The sequence below is a fragment of the Sycon ciliatum genome, chromosome 4 (assembly GCF_964019385.1).
Source record: "Sycon ciliatum chromosome 4, ocSycCili1.1, whole genome shotgun sequence".
Lineage (NCBI taxonomy): Eukaryota > Metazoa > Porifera > Calcarea > Leucosolenida > Sycettidae > Sycon > Sycon ciliatum.
In genome coordinates this window covers 16,619,828-16,630,653 of record NC_088646.1, presented here as the reverse complement: position 1 = coordinate 16,630,653, position 10,826 = coordinate 16,619,828, and the positions used below count along the sequence as shown (strand labels likewise).

Here is a 10,826-nt window from a genome sequence, read left to right as displayed (position 1 = left end):
GGCCAATCCATCGCCCATGCTAAATGAATGTGATGCATACCATCTATCTGAGCTGTGCCAGAAGTACCTATCTGGCGGTTACCCGTTAATGGCCGACCAGCTAGCAGACCGTGTCGGCCTGTATCCCAGCTGTTCATTCACTACTCTCAAACAGAGCTTGGACAAAGCTGCTGGTGCTGCTGCTGCTGCTGCTGTCACAAGCAAGGAGGAGGGCATTGGTCATCGCAACAGTGGACTAGCAGCCCTGCAGGATATCTTTGCTGAGAACTCACCTGTGCCCAGGGTTAGTGTGTATCGTGGACTGGACCCAGATCATCTTAGGCAGGTCAACATGCCAGAAATAGACGACGGATCAGACTCTGGCCTGTCCAGTACTGCTCCTGGCGAGCCAAGCTTCTCACTTACGTATCTTTTATCAACTAAAGCAAATACTGGCCAAGATGCTGGCTATGATGTTGATGAGTATGCCGGTAGTGACGTCGACACGGATGTGGATGTGGGAGACCTTCTCCGCTGCTTGATTCACGCCACTTGTCCGGTGCGCCTGCCTTTGCTGTTCATAGCCAGACAGGCTTCCAAACTGGTTTACAACAACCCTGATGCCATATTCAAAGTATCTGAGGCCGGTGGTGCAGTTGGCCACGGAGCAGCCTTGGACAACGCGGACAGCATGGAGCTATTGCTGGATGCTGGACAGGAGGTGGGATGCATCGACGAACCCGACTGCGCGTTTCCATCAGTCACACAGAAGTTAGCTCAGCTCGATCGTCACGGCTTCAACAAGGGTGCAGACGCCATGTCTAGCACAGCGTACAACAGGAATACGAGCATGGATCAAGAGTACTTGACACTGGATGGACTGCATGGCTGGCTGTCCTTGCTGGACGTGATCGGAATCGATCGAGTGGAACCCACGGACACTGTAGACGAGCCTATTCCAGAGTCTAAACTCGCTTGGCACAAGCAGAATGTGTCCTACTCGTATGCAACCATCCATGCCCTTGAAGCAATGCATGTAGCCGAGGAAGAGGTGAAGCGGCGGATGACGGAGTGTGCCAAGGCCATCACTGATTTCCTGAATGACCGGCTCACATGTAGCTTTGAGCTGACCACGGTTGAAACAATGATCGAAGCAGGTCTACACATCGGCAGGCAGGTCCTTCGAAAAGGTCTGGAATTTGATCGTGATTCAGCAGACGTCATCAGAGCAATGCTGAACAGCTCACTGATAGCACTGCTTGGTATCGACGAACATGAAGGACGCTTCATTGAGTGCTTGGAGGTGCAGACAATGGTCAACGGTAAGCATCTGCCATGCATGTTAGCAAGTGTACATGAAGCCCATAGTGTGCAGCTTATGACTTTTTCTGCATGGCTGTCTGTCAGGGCTAAATTCCGGGATTGCATCATATTTTTTGTACAGATCTGAGGCGGGAAGTGACATAGTGCGTACAACTGAGCTGCAGTTGTGCAGAAAGAGACCTGCTTGAATCCTGCTTGCACGCACTACATCACTAAAATGATGTATTCACGGAATTTCGCCATGACAGCAACCCATCAGAGCTGCACACTTTGGGTTTCAGTTGTGCAGAAAGAGACCTGCTTGAATCCTGCACGCACTACATCACTAAAATGATGTATTCACGGAATTTCGCCGTGACAGCAAACCCATCAGAGCTGCACACTTTGGGTTTCATGTACTCTTGATGTTACTTTACTAAGGTAGGCTAAGCTAGCATTCCCTGGGGCTGTCTATGCTGGGTGGCCAGTGGAGTTTATGCAGCTTGCAACAAATAATCGTAAGAAAGTTTTTCTGCCGCAACCAGGGTACAAGAGAGTATCTGAGATCTCAGCAGACCAGTGACACGCACGTGCCTATGTGTTATGCACGTGTGTATGTGTAACAGAGGGTACAGGGGTCAGTGTTCACGCTAACATGTCCTCGACTTTGGCATGGCAGCAAGTTAGCGTCTAGCCAACGAGGTGCTGCTATCAAAGTGTTCGTTATTCTTTGATTCTAAGCAAGAGATCTGTTCAGGTGTCGGCCGTAGGTGTGTGTAATGATGAGGTCTTCTCAGTGCATCGAGCTGCATAGAGATCCATGTTCCACGTGCATGTGAGTGTCCGTTCGAAATCCTAATTCTGCGTAGATGTTCCGTGCATTGTCTCAAGTTAGACTCTCCCTTCTCTTTACTTTTTGTGGCTTATTCTATTTCCAGAACACTTCAGCAGCTGCGTTGTGTATCCGACTCTGGCAGTGACAGCGAATACAAAAGCAGAGTCCGCGAACCGCAAGTCCGAGGCACTAATACCCCTTGCTGAACAGGAGTCCATGGATCGGTTACTACACAGCATGTTTGTCATCAACAAGTGGCCCGGGGATATGGTATGTGGGACCACTGTGCTGGTTGTCTGTGTGTGTGTTTGTGTGTGTGTGTGTGTGTGTGTGTGTGTGTGTGTGTGTGTGTGTGTGGGTGTGGGTGGGTGCGCGCGTGTGTGTGTGTGTGTGGGGGGGGGTGCACGTGTGTGTGTGCGCGCGTGTGTGTGCGTGTGTGTGCGTGTGTGTGCGTGTGGGTGTGTGTGTGTGTGTGTTAATGGAGAAACGGTTTGTGCAGACAACAGGTACATGTACTGTAGTAGATTGTGATTGTGCTGCTGGCTTCAAGCACACCCAGGTGTGCCTTTTGCGGCCAACTGTGGGTTGTGGGGTATAGTGAGTACAGGGCATAGCTTAAGGATTTCATTTAGCTCGGACAAATGTCCTTCCGTTTTGAAATCTGTCCGGACATGCCCGGACATTTTCCACAACACATTTTCAGGGTGTTTCTTCTTTTCTTTTTTTAGTAGTACAGTGAAAGAGTGAAAAATAAAAGATGACATCTTCCTCTCAAGAGCGAACAACTGCACTAGCAGTCCAACCCATCGATTCAAGTGCGAAGTCGACACCAACGGTCGAAAGTGTGAATTGACTGTAGCAACAACGCGTTGCTACAGGCGGATCAAGTAAATATATAAGTCTACGCCTGAGACTACGGTGTACGTGTTAGTTGTACGATATGCAAGTCGCATTTGGCACAAAGCTCCGAAGAAAGCCCAACTCTGCATAAAAAGGTCGAAAGGTCGCTGCTCTTTTTTTACTTTTTTGACCGGACACTATGTCCGGTGAAATTGAAAACGTCCAGTCAGTGGCCGAAAATGGCCGGAAAATGTCCGATGTCCGGCCGTTAATCTATGCTCTGTGAGTATATTCGGAGCTGGGGGACTTTCTCCGCGGGCAAGTCCTAGCGTTACTGACAGTGGATATGTCACTTGATGGAATCCAAAACGTTCCGCTGGTGCAGGTAACCCATGGCAACTCCCACTTGAAGGTCAGTCCGGTCACAGTGCTGATACGCAGACGGACGTGTGATCTTGTAGATATTAGCATCTGCTCGGTCTGGTTCTCATGAGACTGAGATGCGGCATGCAGATGTTCACAGCCTCTGATGTCTGCTGTGCTGTGCTTCAATGTGCATGCTGATTCTGATCTTCAGACCGACTTGAAGCCGGGTAGCATGCGCTTTGCAGCCGACCATCATCTGGTCGTGGTTTCATCGCCGATGTCCGGTCCTGGAAAATACACGCTGGATGAGTTCGGAGCTGACACGGAGCACTTTTCCGTAGCTACTGGAGTGCAGAGAGCACCATTCACAGGTATTTGTGTGCTTGTCTCACATGCTGTACATACACTCAGTGTCTCACAATTCTCTGGACTATTCAAAGCTGTGAGGACTGTTCCGAAAGCTCAACTAATATCGTATATCACACCTGTTATCTTGAACTGGCTTCATGTTTCCCGTTTGCATGGTAACTGCTTGGATGTTGGATGGATGTTTGTGTGCCAGGACATTGTCCGTGTTGGTATGCTGTTCTAAAACATAACATGCAACATAACATGCAACGGAATCTTCATCCTCTTCTTCTTGCCGTGTGGTATGCTCTTCTATTATGCTGTCATTCTCATTTCTTTGATACAGGATTTGAGGTGCTGTCTGATGCTGGTGAAGGAAGAGAGAAGGGTCACGTCTGGATGGAGGAAGTATTTCGCTTGCTATATGGCTTGATCTGCTTGCATGGCAAGTCAAGTCCTGTGTGCCGGGGGATGTGGAGCATTGATGGTTAGTTTCAGCATTTTGTGCGCATGTGCATGTATGGTTACATGGTTCCATTTTTGGCCCCAAACTCATCTTTGACCTATTGATGCCGCATGCTCATCTTATCATTCTCTATAAATTTGACTTGACACAACACACACATGGGTGTGTGTGTGTGTGTGTGTGTGCGCGCGCGTGCATGCGTGTGTGCATGTGTACATGTGAATGTGTATATATGTGGGTGTATGCATGCATGCGTATGCATGTGCAGAAAGTGGCATAGTGCAACAGGGACGAGCATTGTCAATTCTTGTCATTGACTGCGGTGCTATGCAAGCTAAGGCACTTCCGAAAGCAAGAGTAAGTTCATTTTGGAATACTTTGAGCTCTCTCATAGTAAGTTGTATACCAATCTGGTGCCCTTGTCAGCTTTTAGTAGAAAGAGAGTCACTTTGCTTCTGTGAGGATGCCTATTGAGCTGGGATCTCACGGTTTCAATAGATATTATCCGTGAAAAGATTGTAAAGCAGAACACGAAATTGGGACATTGGAACGTGTAAGAAAAAATGACAGCAGCCCCGAGTACCGGTATTATGTACACGTCTTCTCGTTTTTGTGAAGAAACTCTGATTCTGGAAACCCGCTAAAACAGCCTATTTTCAACTACAAGACTATGCTGTTATATGCTATGAGCGTGATTGCGATACGTACACATATCCATGGAGTGCGCGTGTCACAAATTTCCACACCAGCAACATTATTTCATGTGTTGGAAAACTGGCTGCTGACTAAGCTAGTGATATGACTGTTGTTGCATTTTCATCATTTTTTCCATAGGTTGCTGGCGAGGAGAAGGAGATCACTGAAGATGTACGCAATCTCGGGAGTTTAATGGTACGGCAGCTTCAGACACATGTGGCGTCCTCGCTCAAGCTGCAGAGTTTTGTCAAGCGCTGCAACGGGTAAGAATGCTAAACTAACCGTACTACTGCAGAGAAGGATGCGTAAGATGTCTGGTTCAGTATGTAAGAATGCCAGTGTATCACAGCCTGCAGCCCTTCCAATGTGTTTGATATCCCTAGTTAACGAAGTGCACAGCAGCTTGCAGCATGCCTGTCTAGTGTTGTGATTTCACTGAAGTAGTAATGATACTGCTGCAGCAGCAACGCAATCAGCATCGGGTTACACTCACAGAAACCTGCAAAACAAGTGGCTGGCCTGCGAGTTTCTTTTTGTGATGCACCATTAAAAGTTGGTGACTAATGCAGCACTGTGAGGCTGCTTGTTCCATGTTGCCCGGTCACCTAGCACACAACCTGGCCAGAGCGGTGCCATCATGCCTTTACACCGCCGGGGTGATAAAGGATTCAGTGGATTCTACCTGTAGATCATTCCAACTGAAGGCATGGGCATGATGGCACGCTGAAAACGCCTCACTCTTTCCCGGCCTTGTGATCCGAGCGCAGCATGACTTCATCACTGTGTGCATTTTCTGATCTCCCCTGTGATTATTCTACCCGCCCTGAAGCTTTGAGAGCGGAAGCGTTGCTGCTCTTTGGGAGCTGAGCCGTGGATTCACTGGTAAGTCCTTGTTTGCACCGTGAAGTATTGTGCAAGAGCAGTATGAAAACTTAGTGTGTTGTAACTGAATGCAAACAAGCCACTCACTGATTTAGGATCGAATAGATTTTTCGGAAAAGCAAACTAACACACGAAGCAAAGAAGCCACTGAAATTTTGATGAGGCCTTTCGTACCACTTGTGAATAGACATGCGTCCGCAACAACGCCCCGTCAACATTTTCACTGCACTGGCTTCTCTTCTTTGTGTGTTAGTTATCCATGATCATATTTTTCAAGTTCAGTTTTCTATCAAATGGCGCTACTCTGGCCAATGTCGCAGCAGCAGCAACATTATACTTACCGGTTGTATGCTGTTCTCTTTGTGATCCGTTTTTTCCATAGAGTGGACACTTCCCTGTGGACCGACTGCTGTCTGATTTGTTTCCTGCTTGGTAGGTAGTGTCACCGCTGTACGCTGTTCTTGCATAACCTAAAGTTTGCCTTGAGATGTGTGTGTGTCGGTTTAGCTATGCTGACACACACATACACACGCACGCGCGCGCACACACACAAACACACACAAAAACACCACACACAAACACACAACACACACACATGCACACACACCATGTTGGCTTTTTATAGCATTTGCGTTTCTCCTTGAATTTCAACTGTGTGAGATATTGGCTTTTTATAGCATTTGCGTTTCTCCTTGAATTTCAACTGTGTGAGATATTTAATTGTTCCTTGAAAATAGGTGAGGTGAGAAATCTCCCGTTTGCACTAAGCAAGCCCATGCTCCATTCATAGCTTAACGCCGAGTGCTTTTCACTATCTTGGCATGTGTAGTTGTAGTAGTACCTTTACCTGTTCACCTGGCTGCAGAGTGCCATATTGCAGCTCAGTGGCTGGGCATTGCTTTCCAGTCCATTGTGAGCGGAGGCTTGAGATATTCTCTCTTTATGACACAACCTGCTCTGCAACTAGCCTTACTCTGACAGCTTCATATCGATAATTAATGCAGTCTGGTTCAGCTCATACTTATCATTAAGCTGGTGTGACGTGTCTTGCTGTCCTTTCAATGGTTTAATGATCAATTACTAATTATCTACTAGGGGGACTGAACAGAAAAAAATATTATCTTATTCGAATACTTTACCACTTCTTTCACATAAGTGTTGATAGCATACGGCGCCACTTCACCGAGAATAGTTTGCTTGTTTGTACTGTGTGTAGTGTGTGTAGTGTGTGTACTGTGTGTAGTGTGTGTACCGTGTGTACTGTGTGTAGTGTGTGTACCGTGTGTACTGTGTGTAGTGTGTGTAGTGTGTGTAGTGTATGTAGTGTGTGTACTGTGTGTAGTGTGTGTACTGTGCGTAGTGTGTGTACTGTGTGTACTGTAGCAGAAGCTATACTACACTGTATATTTACGGGTGTGTTCAGAAAGTCGTGTAAACACACTTCACACAGTGGTCAACGTCCACTGTTAATAGTGCTTGATGCCCGTGCACACACACACGCACGCACGCACGCACGCACGCACGCACACACACACACACACAGTTTATACGATTTCCTGGGTGTGCTACTGTACTGGCTGGGAGCAACGACATAATGCCCGATCATCTACGTCTGTTTCTTTCAAGACAACATGGGTGAGTCCGGCTGCATGCAGTGCCAGTAGGGCTCAAGTTGGAACTGGGTAAATAGTGTTGATCCACATGTGACCACTATGCCAGGCAGACCCACGTGCAGTATGGCAAGAGCAAAGAGAGTCAAATTCAGCCCTGTAGGCTGTAGGAATACCTGTATACGTCGTATGCACATTCGAATTAAGTACACATCTGGCCAGAGATATCCGACCTCGTAAATAAAGTAACGCCGCATTCAAGTGAGCAGAGTGCTGCGTGTGGTGCTAGGGCCTAGGGCCAAGCAGCTCCGGCACTATTACGTTAACGAGGTCGGATTTCTCTGGCCAGGATGGTACAATGCATGGCAGGTAGCACTGGGCAGCAGAGACGGTCAGTGTTTAGAGACAGTGCGATGACCAGGCACTGTAGTGTTTATACAACGTGTTTGCTCCCCACCGCACTGGAGCTCCCGCTTTTCCGCTGACTTGACTTGACTTGACACTAAAGGCCGATTCACAAGACAACTTTTTTGCGACACGACACGCGATTGGCGACAGTTGCGACAAGAAAATGCCTGTGGCGAGCTGTCGCGTACAGTCGCAAGGCACCTGTCGCAGAAGTTGAAGAAAGTTCAACTCTTGCGACATGCTACGCGCGACATACACCAATGGAGGACAGGTTCTACTTTGAGTGCACGTGCAGTGCATGTGGGTGCGCGTGCAGTGCACGTGCAAGCGGAGACTTTCAGCTTGTGCTGGTCTTTGTTGCGTGCACCTTCTCCTCCTATTATTTTATTACTATTTCCAAGTAATAATTTACCATAAGAGCCTCTAGATCCGAAAAGGGGGCTTATGTCATTTTTGAACATTTTGAGTTATCTATACCATGACATTGCTGTACCGCAGCAGATCTGACTCTGTAAAAAACCTAGGTCCAAAATCTTCATCTTTCACAGAGTTATGGGTGTTTCAATAAGTGAATTATACATCGCTTTAGGCGGAAAACTCTACTTTCAAATGCATTTTTCTCAGTACGGCGCGAAACGACATAAGCCCCCTTTTCGGATCTAGAGGCTCAAATTTAATATCATAATATAACTTTAAGAACCTTCCAAGTTGGAAGGCTGTTGGAGTGCGCGTCCAAGACATGCTAGAGCTGACTGGCAGTTAGTTGTAGAACGTCAGTACCGTCCGTCAGTGTCCTGCAATGTTATCGCATGAGCTGATTGTCAAGTAACTGGTGGTGATGGTGGACATTATAGCGTAACTTGTAGTTCCTTGGTCCTTTTCTTTGCTATAAATTAATACAATGAGGTCTCAATAGAGAGATGTACATGCTGTGTGTTCTATTCCCAGCTCTCGTAGGTTTTAAGTAGATGAGGGTAACAATAGTTACTGTGGATGAGGTTTGTGGCATGTTTCAAACAATTCATTCCTTTAATATCTAGCCTACTCAACCTCACAGACAGGTGGCCGGTGTACAGCTAAGGTTACCAGTATTCACATGTACATTCGACTACATGGTACCGGAGGATACACCAGTGTGCTGACAGGCAGAGCGTAATACAGAACAAGCCTTGATTGCCCTTGTTGTTCCGTAACTACATGGTATAATAATGTTTTTCGATTTTGACAGCATGTTACAAGGCGAGGACGCGTAGTGCTCCCGACTACAACCATAACCCGGTTGGCAGAGTCCCGGTCTTGCGACCATTTGAACCGTATTGGGAAAACCCAGGTTTGGACCCTCGTTACTCTAGGGGTTGGTGGGATTCAGAAAAATTTCTTTTTTGTGTGTTGTAGATGTCGTTGTGTTGCCTCGCCTTGTAACATGCTGTCAAAATCGAAAAACATGTTAAACTACCAAGCAAGGCTTCTGTGTATATATGGTATAATAATGTAAGCCTTGCTTGGTAGATAACATGTTGGTCGGTTGACAGCAAGTTACACGGTGGAGGACGCACTGTGTCGAAAATAGTGCTCCTGACTAAAACGATCATCGGTTGGCAGAGCCCCAGTCTTGCGACCATTCGAACCGTATGGCTTGGCCCCGGTTCGGACCCTTGGACCCCAGGGAGTCTTTTGTTAAAATGATCCGACTTATTTGTCCTGGAAGTCTGGTATCAGTTGAGTGTTTTGTTCGTTGTTTATTATTATTTATTACAGCATCTCATAGCACAGTGAGAACACCGGCCAATACAAAGAGAGAGGGTGTTAGCCGCCGGAACCGGTCCGCATGGTCCGGTTATCACCAGACCAACCATTTGGCCACCAACATGACTTGATTGTGTTTACTACCGTGGAGGGCATGTGTATCCACCATATACCATATCGACACACAAAGTATGACAGGACACAATACTACTGGACCAATCGGAAACTGCTTCTGGCGGTCCTGTTGTTGGATGTCGGTCTCAGTGTGTAATGTCCTCTCCAGTTGCTAATCATTTGGAGAGGACATTAGGCTGCAACCACACTAGGTACAAAATCACGTACAAACGGCATTACAGTAGAAATCGTCATGCCGACGCGTGCGAAATGCAAAATGCGCTTTGTAGGTTTTCAGCAACTGGCGCACCCCTGTAGAAAGCCACGTTTGTCGTTTTCGTCGTTTTCGCGCTCCTTCTGCTGTGTACAACTTTGCTTTTGTACCGGGTCATCGTACATAGCATCAGCATCAGCATTGTTTTTGAATTTCCCGGTCTTTTCCAGCGCATGGCACACGCCTTGGTACGACAACGTCACGTGCTGGTCGCGTGAAAACGTCATCTATGCAGACCGAAAAGTGTAGTGTGGTTGAGTACCGACTTGTACTGAGATATGCATGAAAATTTGTACTGTGATTTTTACGTAGTGTGGTTGCGGCCTTACACATGACTACATATACATGTACGTCAACAATCACTGGGAATTGACATTTAAAATTTTTTGAAGTTCTCCCATTCCCAAAACACAGAATTAAAGAAATATATTATTATGTGTTGTGTTGTTGGAAAGATGATGGTGATCGGTACATGCATGGAAACTTCAGTGTACTAGTATTACTAACAATGTACAAAACTACTAACTACTTACTTGCTTTCACGGATCATCTACATCCTGTGTAAACACACGAAAAGGAGGGGATTTCCAGACCGGCACATACCTGACCTGGCTGTACCTGGCCTGCTAAACTCCGCAGCGTGAGGTGAAAAGGACATGTGTCTACTGTCGACATGTCCGCACTGGGGACACTGCCATCTACACGACCATGATGACAGACCATGTATGATCCACTTGAACTCCCAATACAAGTGAGAGAGAAACCACACAAAACTTGAGTACAAACATGCAAAATCAGATCGGACTGATGCATGTTCGGCTTGCATCCAGAATACGTCATCGGAGAGAAAAATTATTCACCTCACATCTCATCAGATCAGACATCATCGATCAAGTCACGTCAGCTGATCAGCTTGTACTTGTGTGGTTCGCCTACTACTACATGGACTCATGGTATCGT

At 46.9% G+C, this 10,826-nt stretch overlaps 1 protein-coding gene across 1 annotated transcript in view; it reads left to right on the top strand.

The window, feature by feature from the left end:
- Nucleotides 1-6,903, top strand: part of LOC135814712 (uncharacterized) — a 46,585-nt gene extending 39,682 nt beyond the window's left edge. The window contains exons 5-12 of the mRNA XM_065327879.1: nt 1-1,301; nt 2,220-2,386; nt 3,534-3,693; nt 4,017-4,157; nt 4,405-4,493; nt 4,971-5,095; nt 5,662-5,714; nt 6,097-6,903. The exon at nt 1-1,301 is cut by the window's left edge and continues 395 nt beyond it. Of these exons, the coding sequence (XP_065183951.1) occupies nt 1-1,301; nt 2,220-2,386; nt 3,534-3,693; nt 4,017-4,157; nt 4,405-4,493; nt 4,971-5,095; nt 5,662-5,714; nt 6,097-6,131 (2,071 nt within the window). The 3' untranslated portion in view covers nt 6,132-6,903. The remainder of the gene's footprint in view (nt 1,302-2,219; nt 2,387-3,533; nt 3,694-4,016; nt 4,158-4,404; nt 4,494-4,970; nt 5,096-5,661; nt 5,715-6,096) is intronic.
- Nucleotides 6,904-10,826: the final 3,923 nt, after the last annotated feature.